This window comes from Littorina saxatilis, linkage group LG12 (genome assembly GCF_037325665.1).
Source record: "Littorina saxatilis isolate snail1 linkage group LG12, US_GU_Lsax_2.0, whole genome shotgun sequence".
NCBI lineage: Eukaryota > Metazoa > Mollusca > Gastropoda > Littorinimorpha > Littorinidae > Littorina > Littorina saxatilis.
In genome coordinates this window covers 53,010,023-53,034,416 of record NC_090256.1, presented here as the reverse complement: position 1 = coordinate 53,034,416, position 24,394 = coordinate 53,010,023, and the positions used below count along the sequence as shown (strand labels likewise).

Here is a 24,394-nt window from a genome sequence, read left to right as displayed (position 1 = left end):
CTTTCAAGTGAATAACTATCGTTCTGATATCATTTTAAAGTGAAGCTAAAGAAACCTGGTATCGGCACTGCTGTGCATCTCCTATGATCTCAATGGTATCAAGGCACGGGTCATAGAGATCAATTTAGATCTAGATCTATTTCCGGTTGTGTTATTTTCCTTCCACCATTCCTCGATGGAAAAGAGTTCGTGTTGTTTTTGTTTTAATTTTTGTCTTTGTCGTTGATCATTGCCAGGGTATACACAAATTACACAAACGTCATCTTGTGAGGGACCAAAAAATATTGAAACTCTCGGATGATTTTTTTGTGTGGTATCAACCGAGACCGTACAAAAAAATCATCCTCGAGTTTCAATATTTTTCGGTCCCTCACTCGATGACGTTGTGTAATCTCTATGTGTATCATACAGGAAACAAAATATGTATTAGGTTTGTGTGCGTCTCTCTCTCTCTCTTTTTTTTTTTTTTTTTGCGTCACTCTGGCCGATTTAAATCAAATTAGTTGATAAGTGCAAGGATTTTCTGTCTCATAACAATCGGGAGATTTAATATCCCACGCAGTAATTAGTCAGATTCGCAAGGTCTCGTTGAATGTTTGGTCGATTTCGGTAATTAGCTATTTCCTGGATCGACAAATCCTGCTGTGATGTCAACATGTCTGTGTGTAAGTTCTGCAATGTAAAAGTACGATGGATGGACAAAGATTTTAAAGTACTATACTGCTACAGTAGTGTTATAGATATATATATTTTTATTTTTATTTGCTGGCTGTTGTATTAGACTTGGGCCACACGCTGAAGCGAACGCTTGAAGAAGAGTTAGGACCACTTGTACCTTTTGCATTCTTTCTTCGATCCGTATATAAAATATATATGCGTGGGCCGCTGGATTGAGAATGACTAACAACTCTTCAGCGTGCTTATGAAGTTGAAATGCTGTACATTTCCACCCGTCAAGAACTTTCGTTAGCTGCGAGTTGGTATACATGTAGTGTTTAAAAACTTTTCAGGGGTGATCTGAAGTATTTTGAAAACTTTGAAAGTATGTTCGGAATGGGGGCAGGGAGGAGGTTTGGGTTTTTGTTAGGGTGTGTGTAGGCCTATAGATGGTTCCTGCCTTACACCAACAGCTTTTTACCCTTGCACTTTCGTTGGGAAAGGGAACCCTTCCCCTCCAGCCAGCCTACTCCTCTTTATTTGGGAGATTAATTCAATAATTGTCCCCAAAAGCCTGGTGTAACCAATTCAGCTTTCTCTCAGTCTCATTAATTTAATTTAATAGATTTCACCCCAAAATTTGATTTTTTTGAAAAAGTGCACCGAGTGGTTACGCCCTTTGAATGAGAAAGAAAGGATTTTAGGATGAAGCAAAATTCTAAGTTTAAATTAAAAAAAATGTGGTTTTAACAAATTTGACCCCATGAATGTAAGCTCGATCATCAGTACTATGGAAGGGAGGGGAGCTTTTTACTGTGGAGTTTATACAAGATCAATGAGGCCCAATCAGAAAGCTGAATTCGTTACAGCAGCATAGCTAGATGGGGGTTGGCAAGGGATGTGCTGATCTCTTCAAATGGGGATAGACATACGTAAGAGTCAATATTAAAAGAGGTGGGGAAAAAAAGAAAAAACTGACGCTACACAAAATGTTCATTTGTAGGTGGGATTCATGCTTTGAACATCTGGAATGGACCTGGAACTGCAAACCATGCATGCCTTTAATTTGAGGACCTGATCAATTAACTGCCCAGCATGTGAGTATGAGATTAGATGAACAGATGCTTTGCTTCTGTTCGATTTAAGCTGAAAACTTGTGCTCTGAAGTATTGCCACTTAAAGGCATATGTACTCGATGACTATACACGCTAATTGCTTTACCAACAGCTGGAGACATGCTAAATTAAGTTCCCTGCAAAATATTGTGGTCTAGGACCCCTTCAATGTTGAGATATGTTAATTTTCATTTTGATCTGGATCGTCCTATTTATAGATTTGGCAACACATGTAACGTTGATGCAAGGGAGCTAACACCGCGGCTTTGTTGACATCCTCACTTTTTCAGAGGCTAGAACAAGCTGTAATGCATGTATTATGGTCCGCGCATGGTGACATATCGTCATTATATGGTCTTATGGTGCGTTTGACATCGATTATGGGCAAACTACACTTTGTAAACACGGGAGCGCGTACATATGCCTTTAAAGCTTTTGTTAAAGAAATATTTTCTCTCAACAACACTGATATTAATAAAAATGGCTTGCTGACAGAAGTGAAAGAGGATCAGGGGAAGAGAAAAAGGAAGGTAACCATTCATTGTAAACAAAGAGAATATCACATTACTTCCTTGTGGGATACAGCCATTCCACAAGCTTGTTTTTCAATGATTAAATCTTTTCAGCAGCTACCAGTGACATGGACTGACCCCCCGCGGGTTAGGGGGAAGAATTTACCCGATGCTCCCCAGCATGTCGTAGGAGGCGACTAACGGATTCTGTTTCTCCTTTTACCCTTGTTAAGTGTTTCTTGTATAGAATATAGTCAATGTTTGTAAAGATTTTAGTCAAGCAGTATGTAAGAAATGTTAAGTTCTTTGTACTGGAAACTTGCATTCTCCCAGTAAGGTAATATATTGTACTATGTTGCAAGCCCCTGGAGCAATTTTTTTATTAGTGATTTTGTGAACAAGAAACAATTAACAACAAGTGGCTCTATCCCATCTCCCCCCCCCCCCCCCCTTTCCCCGTCGCGATATAACCTTCGTGGTTGAAAACGAAGTTAAACACCAAATAAAGAAAGCAAGACATGGACTGTTGTGTTTTGTTTTTTGTGTCCAAGTACAAACATTTTGTTTTTTTGTACAGTGGCCTTTGAAGCGGCCCTTTTCGTTCATTCAGCGACAATTAGACAAAAATTATGGAAAACCCAGTTATTCAGTTAATCTTGCTTGTTTCTGTTTGGTTGGTAGAACGGATTTTTAGCTGTATATATAGGTTAGTTGGATGGTTGACTTGCTAATTACAGGAAAAATATTTTTTTAAGGAAAACTTCACAGCTGTTTTGTACGGTAATGCAAGGGTGTTGGACTTTAAGATTTTATCGTTGTTGTTAATGTTATAACTTATATGATGCTGATATGCTTTATTTCGACAACTAGCATCACATTCTTTGTGTATTCAGGGCGGGTCAGTCAGCTGGCAGGAGGAGTGTCCACCTCCCACCGTGCAGTGCACCTGAGTGTCAGTCCTTCCTGCAGCAAACACAGGCTGCGTTGCAACAACATGAGGTCTCTTGCGTCGTCAGTTATGAGCTTGGAGGCTTGTATCAGCAGCGTTTTCAGCAAGCTTTCGGTGACAGCACCTGCACTGTCATTCATGTCTGCTCTGAGATTCTGAGCAAGGTAATTTTTTGGTGTGAAAGTTTAAGGGCATGTGTGTTTTTGTTTGCTTTAGAAAAAAATTGTAACTTTAGCTCAATTGCAGAGGGGATTTTTTTTTTTTTTTCAGACAGGCCATGGGTTATGTCTCCAGGGATGTTGCTACAAATTCATACCTATAGGACAAATGTCCTGAGTTCTTCAGCATCAATAGGACATTTGACCGCTTTCAGAAAGTTTAATACCCCCCGCGGGTTAGGGGGAGTCCCATATTGGTTGGGACTAGAAAGAATTTACCCGATGCTACCCAGCATGTCGTAAGAGGCGACTAACGGTTCTGTTTCTTCTCTTCTTTTGTCTTATTTCTGCCTTACCAGTCCTTTCACCTATATTTCCTTCCAAGAAAACTCTCCCTACTATTCCCTGCAGTTTTCCAATTCTTTTCTTGTTGTCTTATTTCTACCTGACTGGATCCATCACCTTTATTTCACTTACCAAAAGTCTTCTTTTCCACATCCTTATTTCTCTGCACCCCGCATGTCGTATGAGGCGACTAACGGATTCTGTTTCTCCTTTTACCCTTGTTAAGTGGTTCTTGTATAGAATATAGTCAATGTTTGTAAAGATTTTAGTCAAGCAGTATGTAAGAAATGTTTAGTCCTTTGTACTGGAAACTTGCATTCTCCCAGTAAGGTCATATATTGTACTACGTTGCAAGCCCCTGGAGCAATTTTTTGATTAGTGCTTTTGTGAACAAGAAACATTTAACAAGTGGCTCTATCCCATCTCCCCCCCCCTTTCCCCTATCCCATCCCCCCCTTTCCCTCGTCGCGATATAACCTTCGTGGTTGAAAACGACGTTAAACACCAAATAAAGAAAGAAAGAAAGAAAGTTTAATAGGACATTATGAATTTGCGCCAAACAGCTTATAACACATTCCATGGAATTGTTCCAAAGTCATGCGCCCACACACACACGCACACACACACACACCCACGCGCGCCCGCTGTAGAACACACATAATATAGTAAATACATCAACACAGTGTGCGTATAATAATGTATTTGTTTAGTTTTAAAGAAACCACAAAAAAGAAACGAACATGAACAACTTCAGAGCTCTTACTTTGATTACAAACTGCATGATTTGGATAAAAGTTGAAAAACAAAATGATCGGTTTGATCTAATGCTGATCTTTTGCAGGCTTTAGTTTTTTTTTCAGCGGCATAATTCAGTGCTTCGTCTCGTATCGAAAACAAAAGCAGACGACAAATTTAGTCAGTTGGAGTTGTCTCCCGTACTCCTGTAGCATGCACTGATCTAAAAATAATCCACTTTTTTTTAGATCAGTGCGCTGCACCGAGACGGTTATACCCAAACGGCGCATACCACAAATGGTTCGGGAATTCCCGACAAAAGAAAAGATCCGCACGCGGCACTGGCAACTTCAGTGTCAGCTGAACACGAGAGCGTTCGGTCTTTTAGAAGATTTGTATCTTGAAATGAAAATTAACGAATATCGCGCTGTCCGAAGGAATGGAGTACATATCGGACAATGACCACGCTCAGGCTAAAACGATAGGACATCTGACCGACATACGGCAATGTGAATCGGACATTTGGGGATTTTCATCGGTATATGTCCGATGTCCGACGCCTAACGACATCCCTGTGTCTCATGCATGTTTGATCTTAAAAGCAGGATCAGGTGCAGTAGATCAGCCTAACAAATCAAGTATCCTCTTTGAATTTATAACAAATGTAATTAGCCCTTTGCTGTTTGTGATGAGTGTTCTGTGGAACCCCCCATTTAGGCCCCCCTCCCCTTCCCTCATCATAAGACCTCCCCCTTTGTAAGAGCCTAGTTTTTCACATTTTTTTTCTCCTTACTGTCTGTGAATTTGCCTCCTTTTTAAGAGTCATGATTTTAGGAGGTCTTCAAAGGGGGGTGCCACTGTAGAAACGTCTAATGATCCGTAACATTGACATGTTTTGTCCCCTCAACAAATTATTGCATGTGTTTTTAACCTTTGTTCACTCTTTTCAGATGAAGAGAGTGGAGGAGGTGTTGAAAAGAGACCCCGGCAAAGCCTGGTTTGTGCAGATACAACCTCCCAGCTTTGAGGCAGACAAGGAGTTCCTTCTGGACTTCAACGTTGTAGACCTCTGTACGCAAGACAAGCAGCAGAGCTTCCTGAAGGACCTTCTCGCCAGGCTGGGCATTCCTGGACCTACACAAGCTTCAGCGGGCCAGGCCGGTGGTGGAACAGATCCAACCAGTGCCCCCCAGTTAGACCCTTCTGCACAGGATGCGCAGAGGTCTGCAGAGGCAGAGAAGGATTTTCAACCCTTCCCCACGTACGTTACGGAGATCTTCCAACTTTTTACTTTTAAATTTCACCGTCTTGATGTAGAGATTGAATGCAACGCTTACTCAGTTATGTTCCTTTTTTTGATGTCATAATCATTTGTATGTCCGTCCACTACGCAGACCTTTAGTTACCTGTGAATTTTTTATTTTGTGTGTAATTAAACCTTCCCTAAACTCACCTTCTGGTGTTTTTTTTTATGTTTACTGAGTAAGTTCTGTTTCTGTTGATTGTCTCATCAGTATTTGTTCGTCCGTCAACTTAAAAAAACCCACTAGGTCAACATTCTAGTGAATACTTTGTTTTGTCTTTAATTAAACGATACAATAAGGCTAAGAGAAACATTTTATGTTTTCAATTCCCCATCCGACACAAATTTGTCCTCCCAACTGTCAAGACTCAGACTATTTTTGACTCTTCAAAAGAAATATTTATTTAAAATGACAAAACTCGATTTGGCAGACTTTACAAGGATAGTTAGTCTTCTCCTACATCCAGAGGAGAAAGTGCGCACGTTTTCCGGCCACTAAAAAGCCACATGCAGCGGTGTAAATAAACAATTTTCAATAAAAATAAAAAAGATAAACCAAAGTAATGGGCTACCAACCCTAATTTTTGTGTGCCTTCTCATTGGAAATAAACATTTATTCTTATTGTTTTTGCCTAACTAACCTTGGGGTTTTTGTTTTGTATTATTTTTCCAGGGTATTCAGGGGTGGTACGTCATCCACGCTTCATGTTCACAAATCTTCCTTTTCTCCAGAAGTTTCGCACTTCACTGCCACTGGTAATCATTTAAGACATTTTGTAGAAATTTCTTTTAAACATTTATGTGTTTTGACTTGAGTATTCCTCCTTGCTGTATAAAAACGGACTGGGTGGCCGAGTGGTAACGCACTTGCGCTCGGAATCGAGAGGTTGCGTGTTCGACCCTGGGTCAGGCCGCTATTTTCTCCCCCCTTTCCTAACCTAGGTGGTGGGTTCAAGTGCTAGTCTTTCGGATGAGACGAAAAACCGAGGTCCCTTCGTGTACACTACATTGGGGTGTGCACGTTAAAGATCCCACGATTGACAAAAGGGTCTTTCCTGGCAAAATTGTATAGGCATAGATAAAAATTGTCCACCAAATACCCGTGTGACTTGGAATAACAGGCCGTAAAAAGTAAATATTCGCCGTAATGGCTTGAGATTTACTGGCCGATGTGAATGCGTGATGTATTGTGTAAAAAATTCCATCTCACACGGCAGAAATTAATATGTAAATCGCCGTGAGCTCTTGTGAGAAGGGGCGATTAATAAATGTCCATTATTATTATTATTATTATAAAAACAGAAGGAAAGGCATTTGAGACAGTGACAAAAGGTCAGGTGTCATGTCTACTGTCCCGAATGACACACGATTGCTGACATTTCACCATTGCCAAAAGAATAAACAAATAAGAAATAGGTAGAAAATGAATGTGAAAACTGACTTTGATTGTTGATCAGTATTTTCTATACCACTAACAAATAATCTACTTACACATAGCTGTTTGGCAAATGTATGTTGCATGGGACACACTGACATGAAAGTGGAAGATGTTTTTCCCTCTAGAGAAACTGCATATCAAGTTACACTTTTTGTGCTCTTCCATTCCAGTTGGCAATCAATTGTTAACGCATGTTATTAGAAAAAATAGAACGAAAACAGATTAGATAGAATGAAAAATGTACTGGTGATGTCATTTGGGACATACTGACATGAAAACGGCACCTTTTGTCATTGTCTCATTTACGTTTACCCATAGCTCAGTCAAAATAAGGTTTTTGTCGCTTTCAGTATTTCAGTCGCTTTCAGCATCTGACTTAATCTGAACGTAGAGCACATGAATAGCTTGATTTGATGGATAAAAAACAAAGCCAAGGTGCTACTTTTAGATCAAATAAAGAAAGGGAGAGAAAAATCGTTTACGGTTGTCTTGCATTCTGAATGCCTTGCTCCCCTACCTTTGCAAATACATGTACATTGATTTAAACGCTACTGTGTATTGTCATATTCTGAATGGTTAAAATCTTGTTATGCATTGGAGTATTTTGTTGATTTCAGTTTCTTTTATTTCTATTTTTCTTTTTTACATTTAGTCAAGTTTTGACTAAATGTTTACGGATAGGCAGGGTATCGAGACGAGGGTGTGTGTGTGTGTGTGTGTGTGTGTGATTCCAAGAAAACTACTGCACACATCTTCATGAAACTTTACATACAAATTGTGCAAGATGATATACCCATACATTTCGGAGGGTAAATGTATTTGTCACAAACGTTGAGGTGGCTCTGTGGCGAGCTAACTTTTCAATCAAATTGATTGAGATTTTGGTCAGACATCTTTGACTCAATGCGGACTATGAGATTGCATTTCAGCTTGTAAGCTTAATGATTAGGTAATTCATTTCTGCATTCTTAGGGAAAAGTACATTTTGAACATTTTCAGAACTAATATTGTAATAACATATTCAAACGGGATTGCATTGTATTTTTTATCATCTCCTGAATCCAAATTGTATAGATATGTCATGTCTATTCTGACAATATGCTCAAAAGTAGAGAAAATTGGTCCCATGTTGGCATACTTCGCGGAACCCAGCACAACCCATTTCGGTGTTCCGGTTTCAGCTAGCCTTGCATCTCTAGTACATGTAGTAGTATTGTTAATGACTCTTCCTGAGTTTTCAGTGTTGAACTTTCAGTTTCAGGCTTACAGATTGACTAACATTTTATATCGCTTCACGCAATTTATTTTTTTTTTTTCATTTTGCCTTGGCGGTAGTAAGGGTTTGCTTGTGCTGTCAGATTTGGCTTATATTGTGGGCATGCATGTGCATGTTTTCTTTTTTTCTTGTTGTATTTTTTTCTTCTTCAAATTTGGGTTTTATTTTGTTCTTGGTGTTTGTTTGTATTATTGTGCTATTTTTCATCACCCCTTTTCTTGTTGTGGCAGGTTCAGTGTGCATGTTGTCGCTAGAATCTTTCCAAGTTTCCCTTTACTTTCAGCCAGCGCTGCAAATTTTGATAAGATTGCCAGAGAAGAACAGCCTTTGAGGGATCTGGTGTATCTCAGTCAAGTAGTCTTGCCAGGTCTGCATGCTAAAGGAGACCTTGTGTCGCTCGCGAATCTTGCATGTAGTCGTCAAGTTGAGTTACGGTTACAAGCTCTGCATTTGGTTAGCATGCTCCTGCTAGAGAATTCCCCGGCCGCTTGCTGCGTGAACCAGTTGCAGGCAGCTGAGCTCTTCCTCTTCAAAGCCATTGAGCAGGAGTTTAAACAAGGTGATATCAAACAGGGAACTGGCTTCTTCAGTGAGCATCTTGGTTCAACAGAGCTCTTGGTGACTGTGTACCTGACTCTGGTTATGACCTACCTCCTCAAAGAAGACAGCTCTCGTAGAACTACCTTCTTGGAGAAAATTAAACTTCAACTGCAGTCTCTGTTCCAAATCAACAGGCAGTCTTCGTCCATTAGGGACAGGTTGAAGAAACGTATCTCTCAGCAGTCTTCTCCGGTTCCTGGATGGTACAAGGCGGTCAGATCCTGCCTGAGGGCATGGAGCATGATTGATTTTGAACAAGCGAGAGAGATGTTCGGCACTGGGGGGCAAGGCGTGTCTCATTCACGATCACCCTGGCAGGGTGCGTCTGCCTGGAATTTGGAACAGATGTTTCCCATGCTTGTGGCCAGTCTTGTTAAGGTAAATAAACATAGGGTTTTTTCATCCTCCTTTTACCTCCTCTGTTGCTTCTTTTCTTTTCTTTTGTTTGTTTTTGTTTTCCAAAGTTATTTTTGTTTTGCTTTTATTTTCCCTCCTTTTGTTCACTTTTATTTTTTATTTTTTCTTGCTTGTATGACTGTATGTAAGTTCAGTTGATTTATTCATGGTAAAACTGTAACAGATGAAGCGCTTTTTTTTTTAAACATAATCAGCAATTTTTATAAGGGAATATTTTCTTTATACTGGTAGATGCTATTCTTTCCTATCATCAAGAAGTTGATTAATTTACAACGATTCAGTTCACTTGAAGTGTTAACTAACTGTTAAACAAATTGTGTGGAGGGCATGTATCTCACATCACACAGTATTTTTTGCCATCCACCTTTGAGATACCTGTGGCAGTCAAGTTAGAATTCCAAGTACATGTAATTCAATTTGTAATTAAAAATGTTGAGAGATGTGTAATCTTAGTAACCAATGGTAAATTATATTGATGTTTGTCAGTTGATCTAGTCTGCATGTTTAATTCACATACAGTGGAGTCCGGGTACAACGAATCTCAAGGGAGATACATTTTAGTTCGTTATATCAGTAATTCACTGTAGAGTTTTCACCCTAAATGGCCTCAAGACAAGTTTTCCCACTCACCTTGAAATGATCGTCCGGTCGATCTTTCCTTGGAGAGTACAATCTCTGCATGTTTTCAACAGCTTCATAATATAATCCATAGAGAGGCATAGTTCAAATGTTCACTTTACTGTCATTTTAGAAGTAAAATTTAAAAAGTCGTATAAAAGCATGTACCGCCGGGTCATAAGGCGCAACTTTTTTCCTCGAGTGTATCAAAATACGAAAAAAATCAAAGAGACCGCCTGAGTACCAGTCAAACAACTTGTGATAATGCATGTTTCAGCTACTAGGTACTACCCTGGCCATGTTTCCTCTCAAGACATCAAAGAGACCGCCCCATAGGTTAAACTTGGTCACTGACCCCGGTGCAGGAAGTGTTTCCTCTCTCAGATATGACAGGGGAACCACCTCTCATAGCTAAAACTGGGTCATTGACCCCTGGGAAGAACTCAAGAAGGTCAGTGACTATAAACAAGGCATCACAATGGACCTGCCTTTGATCTCGCCGCACACACAGAGCACACATATTTCCACTCTGTATTCTTCCTTTGATGTGCGGCTTATTTTCATTCTTCGACCGTTTGTTACCGGTATACTTTTACTTGTGTTTGTGTATTTTTGTCTTTGGAGACAATCATTGACATCAGTTCGTTGTAGCCTTGTGACTTTTAGAGACAAAACGGCTCTGGGGCGATGAAAACATGTTTGTTATAAGAGGGGTTCGTTATGCAAATGAGTTCAAAAGGTTCGTTGTAGCCGGAAAGTAACAAGTAAGAAATAGAAGGCTGTCTGCCGGGAAATCAATGGCAGTTCGTTAAAAGCGGGATTTCGTTATACCCAGGTTCGTTATAGCTGGACTCCACTGTATATGTGCTCTAAGCATTGGTTTTGGTTTCTTCATATTTGCAGTCATTCAGAGAGTCAAAGCCAGTATTTATGACATTCCTGGTGAATTTTCAACCAAAGGTGAAAAAGACCAACAGCCAGACATGGACCTCTCTCCAAAGGATGATCACATCTTTCCTTATCTTTGGTCTCAACAGTTTTCTGCAACATCGCTCAGGTAAGCAGGACATATTGCAAAATGTATTAAAAATAAAACTCCTTGAAGGTGAAGTCAACTTGAAATGAGATTGCATACTGGGTATAAAATAGTGTGAACATCTCCACAGATGTTTCATCTGTGTTTGATTCTGTGAGAGTGTACTGTTAACTGAAAAAGTTAACAAATGGCTATTGTATATGTATCATTATCCCATGACCTGCCTCTTTGTCTCTGTTAGCTGAGGAGGGGATTATTTTGGATTATCCATCACAACCATATGAATTATCCATCACAACCGAGTCTCGATCTCACCTGTCATTGGTCTTTGTCTTTGGTCTCAGAGTACAACTGAATAATTTATAGAGGTCATCTGCATATTTATCGTTAACTCGGGACTACTTTTTTTTCAGCAAAACGATTGAGATATTCTGCGGTATAAAAGTCGAACTGACGTTTGTCTAACGATCTACAAACATTATCATTGAAGAAATAAAGAAAACAACAAAGAATGTACATAATCTGTTTGGGTGAATAGAGCTGAGTGAAGATTATGAGTTGTCCGACGCGGTGAGACTGAGAGAGAGAGACAGAGAGCACGAGAGAGAGCGACAGAGACACACAGTGATTCAAGGCGCACAACTCTAGTAAAGTTGTCGTAACGAGGTACGCTTCAATCATGGGCAACCGCTTAGATCAATCCCAAGAGCATCCTGATTCAAAATCTTGAGCGACAAAATAAAACTTACACTAAAACAGTATGCTTATAGTTTTGTTCATTTGTTATCGCTTTTAGAGCATTGATTGCTAAATATGGTTCAACAGAACAAGGCTGTCTCATCAGTCGTCTGCTACAGATCTATCGTCTGAGGCCGGTGCGTCTCACTAGCGCTAGCGATACGCACCCTCTGCTGCAGGATCTGTCGTTTGCTATACATGTAGTATCTTCGGCTCAAGTTGACCGGCATGGAAATTGCCATTTTCAAAGTTGGTGATACTGTTAGAATAAAAGGTGGCGAAGAAGGTCGGATCTTGGACATACAGAGACCACTAGGCTACATGCGTTGCCGCATAAAAACAACTCGACAGTGGTGCGCCGTTTTCCCCAAGACAGATACCTCGCCTAAGACAACGACAGACATCAAAGTTAGGCTCACCTAAATCAGTAAGTGACGATTGAAGAAGTAGGTAATACAAATTTGAACACTGAAGCACAAAGGCTCGAATAAGCACAAACTCAGCAATCATCTTCATCGCTTGTAAAATCACACACGCGATCTTTCGAATCCCGCTGAACTCAGGTCCAAAATGAGTTACTTCCCTTCGGATATCATTCTCTCCCGTCGCTAGCCGTGAAGCGAAGATGATCAAAATGCGGTCTTTCGCAGTTTTGACGAATGACAGCTCGGGTATCCGACTGAAACCAGCCGGTAACTGCACAGTATCAAATGCATTCAAATCCTGGAAACAAAAAGACAAAAGGGGACTCGTTTCGCACATGAATATCATGACACGATTTTCGGTGGCAGAAGGTTTGATGAGCAGTAAACAGGCACTCGCAAAGTTTGTGTCAAAAAGTTAGGTTTTTAAATGAAAACGTCGGAGTAATGGGATAAAAAGCTTACACACCTCGTCCTGAATATCGTGCATATTTTCCCTCGGGTCGATTTACAGGTATTACCTCGCCAGAGGCTCGGTAATACCTGAAAATCGACCCTAGGGAAAATATGCACGATATTCAGAACTCGGAGTGTGTAACCTATATATACTGAATGTTTTGCTGCTTATAATGTGCCTATTATTTCCTCTAACGACCTAAAATGCATTTTTCACTTTTAAAAAGTACCATCACAGCATATGACTTCTTTTCTTTTTACCCAAAGAAAAGCATATTGGGGGTGGGGGCACATCCCCCCGTGGGTTAGGGGGAAGAATTTACCTGATGCTCCCCAGCATGTCGTAAGAGTCGACTAACGGATTCTGTTTCTCCTTTTACCCTTGTTAAGGGTTTCTTGTATAGAATATAGTCCATTTTTGTAAAGATTTTAGTCAAGCAGTATGTAAGAAATGTTAAGTCCTTTGTACTGGAAACTTGCATTCTCCCAGTAAGGTAATACATTGTACTACGTTGCAAGCCCCTGGAGCAAATTTTTGATTAGTGCTTTTGTGAACAAGAAACAATTGACAAGTGGCTCTATCCCATCTCCCCCCTTTCCCCGTCGCGATATAACCTTCGTGGTTGAAAACGACGTTAAACACCAAATAAAGAAAAGAAAGAAAGGTGGGGGCATGATAATAAGGTATGTTTTGCAGCTGTATTACTCTCCCTGTGCTGTTGTGTGCTGTTCTTTGTTCTCTTCTACATCTGTGTTTTATTCTTGTGAAAATGAATGCTTTGTAACCATTATGTTTCAGAAAAGCTTTCATCGTCTGACAACTTTCTGCAAGAGTGCGGCCATTCAGTGGACTGGTTGTCCAAAGTGGTATCCAGGCTGGACGAAGACAGTCAGAGTCACTGCAAATACCAGATGACCGCTCTTCTCTTCAGCACCAACAAGGCCGTCCGACAACACACCGGCTTTCTGCTTAGGCACCAGTCGTAGGTTTCTGCCAAATGATGGGTTTCTGCTGAAAGGAGCGGAATGAGCCTTGTTCAGTCAGATTGGAGATTAGTAGAAAAGAAATTTAGCTTGTCATTTAAAAAAAGAGGTTGTGGGTATATAGAATTGAATGTTCAGTTTTAATGTTTAGTTGTTAAAATAAGCTGCCTGTATATAAACTATTCTTAAGTTAGGAAAGACAAAGGCTAAATGTCTGCATTAGACTGGTTGAATTGAATAGAAAATGTTTTTGTTCCAATATCATGCAGATGCTTAGAAAAAAATCAAACAAAACATTACGTTTACCCGATAGCACAGGACTATAGCAACCATATGTACAAGTTTATAAGAGTAGATGAAAATAGATTTTGAGCACCGAGTTCTCTTTCTTGAAGAAAAATAAATTAATGAAAAAATTCAACAGTTAAATTTGAGAAGAAAAGTCAACAGGCTATTGCCTATATATGCATGTATGCATGTACAGTATAAAAGCACATACACATGAGATCTGTATGGTTTGGCAAATTTGTTAGCCTAGAAAGTATTTGTGACTTGAAAAGACGTTTGTATATGTGCTGTATATTATTGCTTACTGTGATGTGGTTTGCTGTTGTACAAAATGTTTTCAGCTAAAAGACAGTAGCATGGTTTTCTTGTGGACATAGTACCACGGTTCTGTGTTCATATCTCTGCTTTTGCATGACTGTGTGTTTTAGGTCTGTGTTGTTCGTTGTTGCACAGCATACTTCCGTTTTCCTTGTGTCTGACAATTCATTCAACTCATAAATAATGAGCTCTGATCTGCATGATTTCAAAAGAAAAAGACATATCAAGCATACACTGTTAAACAGCCTTTTTCTGTCAAAATGTACAGATCGCAGCTCATTATAAACTCTGACGCCAACAGCCTGTCAACTGATTATTTGTACTGAGCTATATATACCTGAGCTTGCCTCACTTTTAAGGAACTCAACTCTTCCACGGCCCTTCCAAACCATGAGAGTTATTTATGGAATTCGTCTAGTGAAGACATTTTCTGCTATACATTTCAGGTTTTATGACAAGCATTTATGGGAGATGTTACTGCTAGAGACTGTGCTGAGCACATGGCCGTTGCTTAACTTAGACAAGGGCAGACTCGAGACGAAACTGAGCGGTCTTCAGAGCTGGATGGTGATAAGGTCGACGTTCAACGAACGGAACGTTCAGACTCACGTTCACAGACCCACGGCCACCCACCAGCTGCGTTTCAACAGGACTGAGGACAAGAGCGTCTTGCAGGGCGACCAGTATTTCAGGGAGCTGGGATTCCTGAAGCAGCTGAAGCATTGTAACATCCTACAGCTTGTGGCTTTTCATGACACCTGCTGCCCGCAGTTCTACATCACTGAAGACTACTTGTCAGACCCAGTGCAGTCTGTTCTTGTCAACAAGAGCAGGAATGACCATCATTTCTCACTGGAACGGTTGGTTGGCTTTTGTCTGCGTCTTGTGGCTAGGACAGTTCTGTTTAGAAAAGAAGTTAAGATGGAATGACCATCATTTCTCACTGGAACGGTTGGTTGGCTTTTGTCTGCGTCTTGTGGCTAAGACAGTTCTGTTTAGAAAAAATAATAATAATAATAATGGTGATTTCTATAGCGCTTTCGAACACACAAAGCACTTTACAAAAGCAATAACAACATCATTACCAGAATGACGCCATTGACGGAATAGAACACAATCATAAACACTTTACAACAAAAACCAAAAACAAAACATAAATGTTACAAAAATCCAGAGGCTCTTACAGGAACGAACTCCCAGTATACACAACAATTATAATGTGCACACACACACACACACACACACACACACACACACACACACACACACACACACACACACACACACCCACACATGTCCACACACACACACACACACACACACACACACACACACACAGACACAGTAAACATTGTTCATCCGAAAGTGCACATTCACAGGGTCGCGACAACTACATCATCATAGAATGCTTCTCTGAAGAGGTGAGTCTTGAGATTTGCTTTGAAAGAAGGCAGAGATGGACTGAGACGTAGAGACAAAGGGAGTTTGTTCCAGATATGATCAGCTGCGACTGAAAGACAGCGGCCACCATGATCGTCCCTCTGATACTTAGGAGCTTTGACAAATTTATTTTGGGAGGCAGAGCGGACAACCCTATCAGGATTGTTTTTCTGCACGAGATCGGACAGGTACTGTGGAGCCGTGCCCGCAGCAATTTGATAGAATATGCAGCAGATCTTGTATTTAATTCTTTGTTCGACTGGAAGCCAATGTAGCTGTTTGAGTAGAGGCGTGACGCTTTGTTTCATAGGTGTTCGAAACACGAGTCTAGCGGCAGCGTTCTGGACTAGTTGCAGGGGCTTGGTGACAGATTTGGGACATTCAGCAAGCAGTGAATTACAGTAGTCTAATCTAGAGAGTATGCCGGAACAGACTAGTCTTTTGGTTGCGTCTTCGGTAAGGTACTGTCGAATGGAACCTATACGCCGGATCTCCATTCGCGCTGCTTTACATGTTTGGACTACATGCTAAGATCTTTGTCAAAAAAGACTCAGAGATCACGGGATGTATCCGAGAACTTGATGTCAATATTGTTCAAAGAGATGGCCTGTGGGAGTTCTGAAATAGACTTAGCATGGGTAGGGGTGGAGTATGAAAAACGCATGGCTTCAGTTTTGTCGTCATTTAGTTTGAGTTTGTTCTCTTCCATCCATGCCCCGACATCTCTCACACACTCCTGTAGCGACAGAACCAAATCTGGGTACTTGTCATGTGATGCGGAATGATTGATCTGCGTATCATCTGCGAAGATTTCGTGTAGCACACAATGATTCTCTATGAGAGTTGTCAGCGGTGCTGTGTACATAATGAACAGCACCGGGCCTAACACAGAACCTTGGGGAACACCAAACACAAGAGAGGTTTCAGCAGATTGTTGGCCATCGATCAGAACAAACTGTTTCCTGTCTGAGAGATAATTTTGAATCCAAGAGAGAGCCATCTCGCTAATGCCAAAGTAGTGCTCTAGACGATATAAGAGAATGTCATGGTCTATCGTATCAAAAGCCGCAGACAGATCTAAAAGCAAGAGGACGGATGTTTTGTCCTGGTCTAGAGCGGTCAGAAGGTCATTCAAAATACGAAGAAGAGCCGTTTCCGTGCTGTGCCGTGGTCGATAGGCTGACTGGTGGGCACTAAGAAGGTTGTGGGATGAGAGATGTGAGGCAAGCTGTCGGAGAACAAGTTTTTCGAGAATTTTCGATAGAAAAGGAAGGTTTGAGACGGGTCTATAGTTTTTCAACTCGTTGGAATTGAGAGAAGCTTTCTTCAGCAGTGGCTTTACTAAAGCGGTTTTGAATTCCGTGGGGACAACGCCAGAAAAGAAGTTAAGATGGAATGACCATCATTTCTCACTGGAACGATAGGTTGGCTTTTGTCTGCGTCTTGTGGCTAGGACAGTTCTGTTTAAAAAAAGAAGTTAAGATGGAATGTCTTTGTGATATTTGAGGAGAATTACTGAAAAAGGATGACTGTTTTGGTCCAAATGTGGGGCTGATATGTACCTCGGTCATCTTCTTTATGTTTAGCATTTGAAATCTACAGAAAAGCAAGACTTGCAGGTTGTTAGGTTGGTTTGAATGCTGTTTATCACCGACATGTGTAACAGCTTCACAGGGTCAAGACCAAAGGTCAGATCTATTTCCAGCTACTTCAGAGCAGACATCACAAAGGCACAATACATGCAAATCCTTTCCAACTGAAGCTTGCAGATGAATCATGCATCTTCTCAATCATGTACATGTACTTGCAAAATTCACGAGTTGTAATCAATGGCTCATGAGCTGAGTGTTTATCATCAAACATATGACGCATCTAAATTATTCAGTTTTCGAGATATCAATGTTAAAGTTTCTCACTGCACCGGCCCCCGTAGCGCAGTGGTTAGCGCATCGGGCTGCGGGCCGGGAGGTCGTGGGTTCGAATCCCATCAGTGTCATGTGGGTTTTTCGGGCTACGGTCGGCTTCTACCCAGAGTGGAAGTGCTATGGTTCCTATGGGAAGGCTGGAATCACACAGCCGAGTGTCATTCACTTAACGAATGCGACTTTGAGGGTGCTCAGGTTCTGTTTACCTGACCAACACCGCAGGTGCGGCAGTTCTCGGGCCTGGTTGACACCAGGATATATTATGACAGTAAGCGTAGAGTGCTGCCCTGTCACGTAGTCTCAAACCAAATTGGAAATCCATAGCATCATCATTATAATCATCCTCATCTCATTAATCATCCAAAAATTATAAATTGTCCTTGCTCTTGTGGCCCTTCATGCCCGGAGCTCTCATGGTGACCTTGGTCTCAGTGTTCCTGTTCCATCCTTCCCTGAATAGTACTTCTGCTGTCAGTCTTCAACGTGTGACGTTCTGGGGGGTCGACGGAGGGACGTGGTGGCAGTCTGCTCTCTGGAGGGGACCCTCACTCAGTCTGGCTCCGCGACTTAGCAGTCAATGTCGTTAGTAGGGGGCATAGTAGGTAGTGGGCTGCGTCCGTTAGCTCGGGACAGACCCACTACTGAACACCGTCGAAGTGACTCAGCAGAAGTGCAGTGTCATCTTCCGAGGGAAGCCTACCGCAACGGCCCGACATCCCTCCCTGGAGCGTCTGTAAAATCGACAAGTTTCTCACTGCAAACAACATATTAACACATGAACGAACGAACGAACGCGCTGTAGGCTCACTTATATTTGGTTAAAATTGCAGAAATTATGGGTGATCAGTTTCACAGTAAGCCTGATAGCACGGATGTAGTACATATGAAAATAATGCTTTAGTGGATGGACCATAAAGGTTGTTCTTAGTTAACTGGAGAGACAAAATGCATTTCTGTCTGGAATATTTTCAGCTTGCTCACCATTGTACTGGAAGCATTAGCTGGAATTCAGTATTGCCATGACAACGACATTGTCCACCGAGATCTGACGTCTGCCAATCTCTTCATCACTTCGGATGAGAGAGTGAAACTGGCTGGCTTCAAGCATGCTCTCAAGCTTTCAGGAAAATCACAAGTCAGAGGTATTGTTTGTGTTTTGGTTAATGCTGGGTTCTTTAATGGGCTGGTAGTTGTTACAAATTTGTGATTTCTCTGTGTGACAGTTTCTATTGTCATCCTATAGTTTACTTTATTTGGTACTAGCAGTCAGGCCCGGCTTCGCCCGGGTGTTTCTGATCTTCCCTCTCTCTCAGAAACTTCTAGAATCTTATTCCAATGAGAATAAGCAATAGATGAAAGTGTGAGCTCATACATTTGGATTAAAAGGCTGGGACTGACAGTGTGAAAGCATCACCATCAACACACTCTTTTTGCTGAAAAATAACTTTTTGACTTGAGTTATCTCCTTTTCTTAGGAAAATTCTAGATACTTGAAAACCAGGTCTAACATCGACTCTATATATTCTGTAAAGACTGATCAGGCGTGCCTGCATTAGAAGAGATACCTCCCTTCAATGTATACAAAGTAAGAGTTACCTCCCTTTGCTTCTAGAAATTTCCTGAACTGTCCGGTTAACTTTTTCTTCTTCATTTCTTCTCCTCATAGGAGCGATAGAGAGTCTGTAATATCACTGGCATTATGTGCTTGCTACATGTGAACACCAGGCACTGAACTGGCCTTGCACAGCAGGGGGCAGGGTTAGTGTGTGTGTGGGGGGGGGGGGGGGCGGGATGATAGCGGGCGGGGGGTAACCCTTGAGAATTACACGGTATACTGGTTTGATGAGAGTTACCTCCCTTCCGTGGGTGACAAAGCATGACTTACCTCCCTTGCACTATGTAGACTGTATTGATAGATGGGGAAGGAAACAATGTCTGGAGAAACTAAAACCCAGGTGCACATCTGCGGCACCTAGGGAGTGTACGTGCACACTATCTTGTTCCTGCCTCTTGCCATCTCAGAGGTATGGCGACCACAGACAGACAGACAGACAGACAGACACTCTCTTTTATTATATGTATAGATAGATAATGAGCGAAATCAGATTTGTTTACATCATAGCTTTTGAAGAATGAATCTTATGTTCCTCTTCTCTCCTAATTCCTTGCTGTGAAAGGCAGGGTTGATAGTATAAGACATGATCGACTTGAGAACAGACTCATTTTTTACATTTAGTCAAGTTTTGACTCAATGATTTAACATAGAGGGGGGAATCGAGACGAGGGTCGTGGTGTATGTGTGTGTGTGTGTGTGTCTGTCTGTCTGTCTGTCTGTGTGTGTGTGTAGAGCGATTCAGACTAAACTACTGGGCCGATCTTTATGAAATTTGACATGAGAGTTCCTGGGTATGATATCCCCGGACGTTTTTTTCATTTTTTTGATAAATACCTTTGATGACGTCATATCCGGCTTTTTGTAAAAGTTGAGGCGGCACTGTCACACCCTCATTTTTCCATTAAATTGATTGAAATTTTGGCAAAGCAATCTTCGACGAAGGCCGGGGTTTGGTATTGTATTTCAGCTTGGTGGCTTAAAAACTAATGAGTGAGTTTGGTCATTAAAAATGGGAAACTTGTAATTAAAATTATTTTTTTATTAAACGATCCAAAAACAATTTCATCTTATTCTTCGTCATTTTCTGATTCCAAAAACATATACATATGTTATATTTGGATTAAAAACAAGCTCTGAAAATTAAAAATATAAAAATTATGATCAAAATTAAATTTCCGAAGTCGTTTTAAAAACTATTTCATGTTATTCCTTGTCGGTTCCTGATTCCAAAAACATATAGATATGATATGTTTGGATTAAAAACACGCTCAGAAAGTTAAAACGAAGAGAGGTACAGTAAAGCGTGCTATGAAGCACAGCGCAATCGCTACCGGGCCAAACAGGCTCGTCACTTTCACTGCCTTTTGCACTAGCGGCGGACTACGTTCAGTTTCATTCTGTGAGTTCCACAGCTTGACTAAATGTAGTAATTTCGCCTTACGCGACTTGTCTTCACTTCTCATCAAGTAGTAAAGCTTATATCATTTAACCTTTTTGATAAAAGCTAAATAATAGTAGACAATAAAGAAGAGAAAAACAAGACAGACTCCAATTGGTGTAACATTCACATTGCAAGTTAAGTTTTGTCTGTAAAACACACAAAAATACACACATGTGTAGGCTAACTCATGACTTGATTGTTGCAGACTTTGAGTTGTCTTTCATGGCGACACGGTGGTCTGCCCCTGAGTCTCACCAACACTGCTGCTTTTCCTTGACCTCTGACATGTGGATGGTTGGTCACATGATGTATGAGATTCTGACACATGGCAGGCTCCCTTACACGGATGTCCACAGGACTGACGAAGAGCTAATGCCCATGGTAAGCCGGGAAGAACATTGTCAGCAGAAGTGTGAGTGAAAATGAAAAGTTCATTGGGACAGAGAGGTTGACAGTATCATTCAGGAAATCAAACGCAGGCAGTTCTGGTTTCTTTCAAGGGTTGTATGGGTGTAAGATGGCCTTCATATCGGCTGGCTTAATTGTGATGAAGTGGGGAGAAAAGATGTATAAATGTAAATGCGGCACAGACAGGAGTTTAGGCCTAGGGGTTAGCGCATTATCTGCAGTGTTTCCGATTCTTGCTTTAACCCCTAGTTAAGGCAGGAAGAAAAGCTTATTTTCAAAGCTGACTTTACAGAGGTTGTCTACAAACTGTGAAATAAAATATTTGGAAGTTAATAGAAAAGCTGTACTGTACATTCCTTTGGCTGCTTGTGTGGCAGGCATAACAAAACATGATCACAAACTCATGAATAAACATGTACATGAGGCTTGGAGGGCAATCCCCAATGAAAACTATGCATTCAATCGGAAAAAGCAATCTTTTTGCACATACGCACATTTGCTTGTGATTTAGTACTTGCGTACTGGATTTGTGTGTATTATATTCATGCATGTGTTTATGTCTGCTATCAATTATTTAGTTTGTTAGATTCTTTTGAGGCTGAAGGGAAAATTAGACACCACTATATTCATTGTCATCAAGGAAACTATCAAAGAAACAGAGGGTCGTAAGGGCTTTTAATATTGACAACAATAAATGCCAGTTATGCGGAACCTGTCTCCTGGCACACTATAAGGATGAAGGTCACTTGTTCTTCTTCTGCTGCGTTCGTGGGCTGAAACTCCCATGTACACTCGTGTTTTTTGCACGAGTGGAATTTTACGTGTATGACCGTTTTTTACCCCGCCATTTAGGCAGCCATACGCCGTTTTCGGAGGAAGCATGCTGGGTATTTTCGTGTTTCTATAACCCACTGAACTCTGACATGGATTACAGGATTTTTTCGTGCGCACTTGGTCTTGTGCTTGCGTGTACACACGGGGGTGTTCGGACACCGAGGAGAGTCTGCACACAAAGTTGACTCTGAGAAATAAATCTCTCGCCGAACGTGGGGACGAACTCACGCTGACAGCGGCCAACTGGATACAAATCCAGCGCGCTACCGACTGAGCTACATCCCCGCCGGTCACTTGTTCATTTTAATGCTTATTCTCTCAGGTGCCAGGAGATTGGTTCCGCATAATCTCACTGTTGTCTATATATTATTATATATATATATAGAGTACATACATCCCTATGTTTTTGGGGGCTGGTATGGAAGAGTTGAGTTAAGAGACTTGAGTCTGGGATAAACTGCATTGAGGGTGCACTTAAAATCCTGGACTAAAGTCTCTAACCTCAACTCTTGCATACCAGCCCAGATCTTGTCATGAGCACTCTGCCTTACTTGGTCATGGTCACTAATTAGACAAAACATATCTGACAAAATAAGTCTTTGTCAGATAAGTGTTGTCTAATTAGTGTTTGTCTGTGCACTTAAAATACCGCTGGGTCAATATGTTTGTGAACGTAACGTTTTGTTTTGTCAATATTTAAACGTTCCAACAACATACCTTTCTTGTTTTTACATTTAGTCAAGTTTTGACTAAATGTTTTAACATAGAGGGGGAATCGAGACGAGGGTCGTGGTGTGTGTCTGTGTCTGTGTCTGTGTCTGTGTGTGTCTGTCTGTGTGTGTGTGTAGAGCGATTCAGACTAAACTACTGGACCGATCTTTATGAAATTTGACATGAGAGTTCCTGGGAATGATATCCTTGGACTTTTTTTTCTTTTTTTCGATAAATGTCTTTGATGACGTCATATCCGGCTTTTTGTAAAAGTTGAGGCGGCACTGTCACACCCTCATTTTTCAATCAAATTGATTGAAATTTTGGCCAAGCAATCTTCGACGAAGGCCGGACTTCGGTATTGCATTTCAGTTTGGTGGCTTAAAAATTAAATATTGTCATCATTTTCACGAGTTTTCATTCACAAGCACCTGGGAAATAAATCTCATGTTCCCCGGGGAATAAATCCCCGGTTACCATGGTTGCAGGAAGCCCTATTACATGGATAATCAAAAGCAAACCCAATAGAAACGCTCGAGGATTCTTCGGCTCTTTTCATTGGCGTTTCCCCAAACCTAAACAGACGACAAGACACTGCTTTGCAAAGTTCCAAAAACCAACTGGCAAACTGGCAAAAGTAAACAAAAAAACAAAACTACTTCAATAAATTCGTCACAAACAAATGAAACCTACCGATATGTTATGTCTTCTTACAAAGTCATGGAGTGCGTGTATCTGTGTTTCGATACACAGACGTTCGGAGAAACACGAACGTCAAGTTCAAGTAAAACGACACCTGGCACACACATTTTGACCGGTGCACAAGACGTTGTATCGATAAACGAAGCACAAGTAAGAAATAATAATAAAAGCAAAGAAAATAGAAACACGATATGAAAACATCTAACAAAGCCGAGCAAGCAGAATGACAGGTCTAATGAAAAACGAAGAGGTACCGAGTCGGAAACAAGATCGCGATTCTTTCCTTCGCTGCACGACGCAAATCTTCTGTGACCTTTGACCAAACGTAGCTTCCACATTCGATCACCGTGCTCAGCTTAATATTTACAACAGAAAGCCGAGGGGGTGGAATACCGAGATGAACCTACAGAACTGTGCATCCTCAAACCTGACATATTCAACCCAACTCATTTAATGAACTCAAAAACACAGAAAGTTGCTTTCACACGCCATCTTTGATTGCCAGTGGTTATCAGCACGGGACCCGTGTTTCAAAGCATGGCTCCCTGGGTTGATTGTGCACTTGTTTTCTCACTACCAAAATGATGACAAAAACGATGTTTGATGGTTTGTTGACAGACCAGCTTTTTTTGTCGGTCCTTGGGGGGCATATCGACTTTTGTTTCATATTTATTGACCGCGGCCTTCGGCCTTGGTCAATAAATATGAAACAAAAGACGATATACTCCCCCTCGGACAGACAAAAAAGGCTGGTCTGTCAACAACCCATCAAACATCTTATAATGACTTTGGTCATTAAAAATCTGAAAATTGTAAAAAAAAAAAAATTTTTATAAAACGATCCAAATTTACGTTCATCTTATTCTTCATCATTTTCTGATTCCAAAAACATATAAATATGTTATATTTGGATTAAAAACAAGCTCTGAAAATTAAAAATATAAAAATTATGA

At 40.9% G+C, this 24,394-nt stretch overlaps 1 protein-coding gene across 1 annotated transcript in view; it reads left to right on the top strand.

The window, feature by feature from the left end:
* Window positions 1-623: 623 nt before the first annotated feature.
* The window catches only part of LOC138982225 (uncharacterized), a 46,709-nt gene continuing 22,938 nt past the window's right edge, over window positions 624-24,394 (top strand). Inside the window, exons 1-11 of the mRNA XM_070355456.1 lie at window positions 624-665; window positions 1,661-1,754; window positions 3,178-3,397; window positions 5,422-5,732; window positions 6,448-6,530; window positions 8,772-9,466; window positions 11,027-11,180; window positions 13,575-13,758; window positions 14,812-15,225; window positions 18,703-18,872; window positions 20,992-21,167. Of these exons, the coding sequence (XP_070211557.1) occupies window positions 1,753-1,754; window positions 3,178-3,397; window positions 5,422-5,732; window positions 6,448-6,530; window positions 8,772-9,466; window positions 11,027-11,180; window positions 13,575-13,758; window positions 14,812-15,225; window positions 18,703-18,872; window positions 20,992-21,167 (2,409 nt within the window). The 5' untranslated portion in view covers window positions 624-665; window positions 1,661-1,752. The remainder of the gene's footprint in view (window positions 666-1,660; window positions 1,755-3,177; window positions 3,398-5,421; window positions 5,733-6,447; window positions 6,531-8,771; window positions 9,467-11,026; window positions 11,181-13,574; window positions 13,759-14,811; window positions 15,226-18,702; window positions 18,873-20,991; window positions 21,168-24,394) is intronic.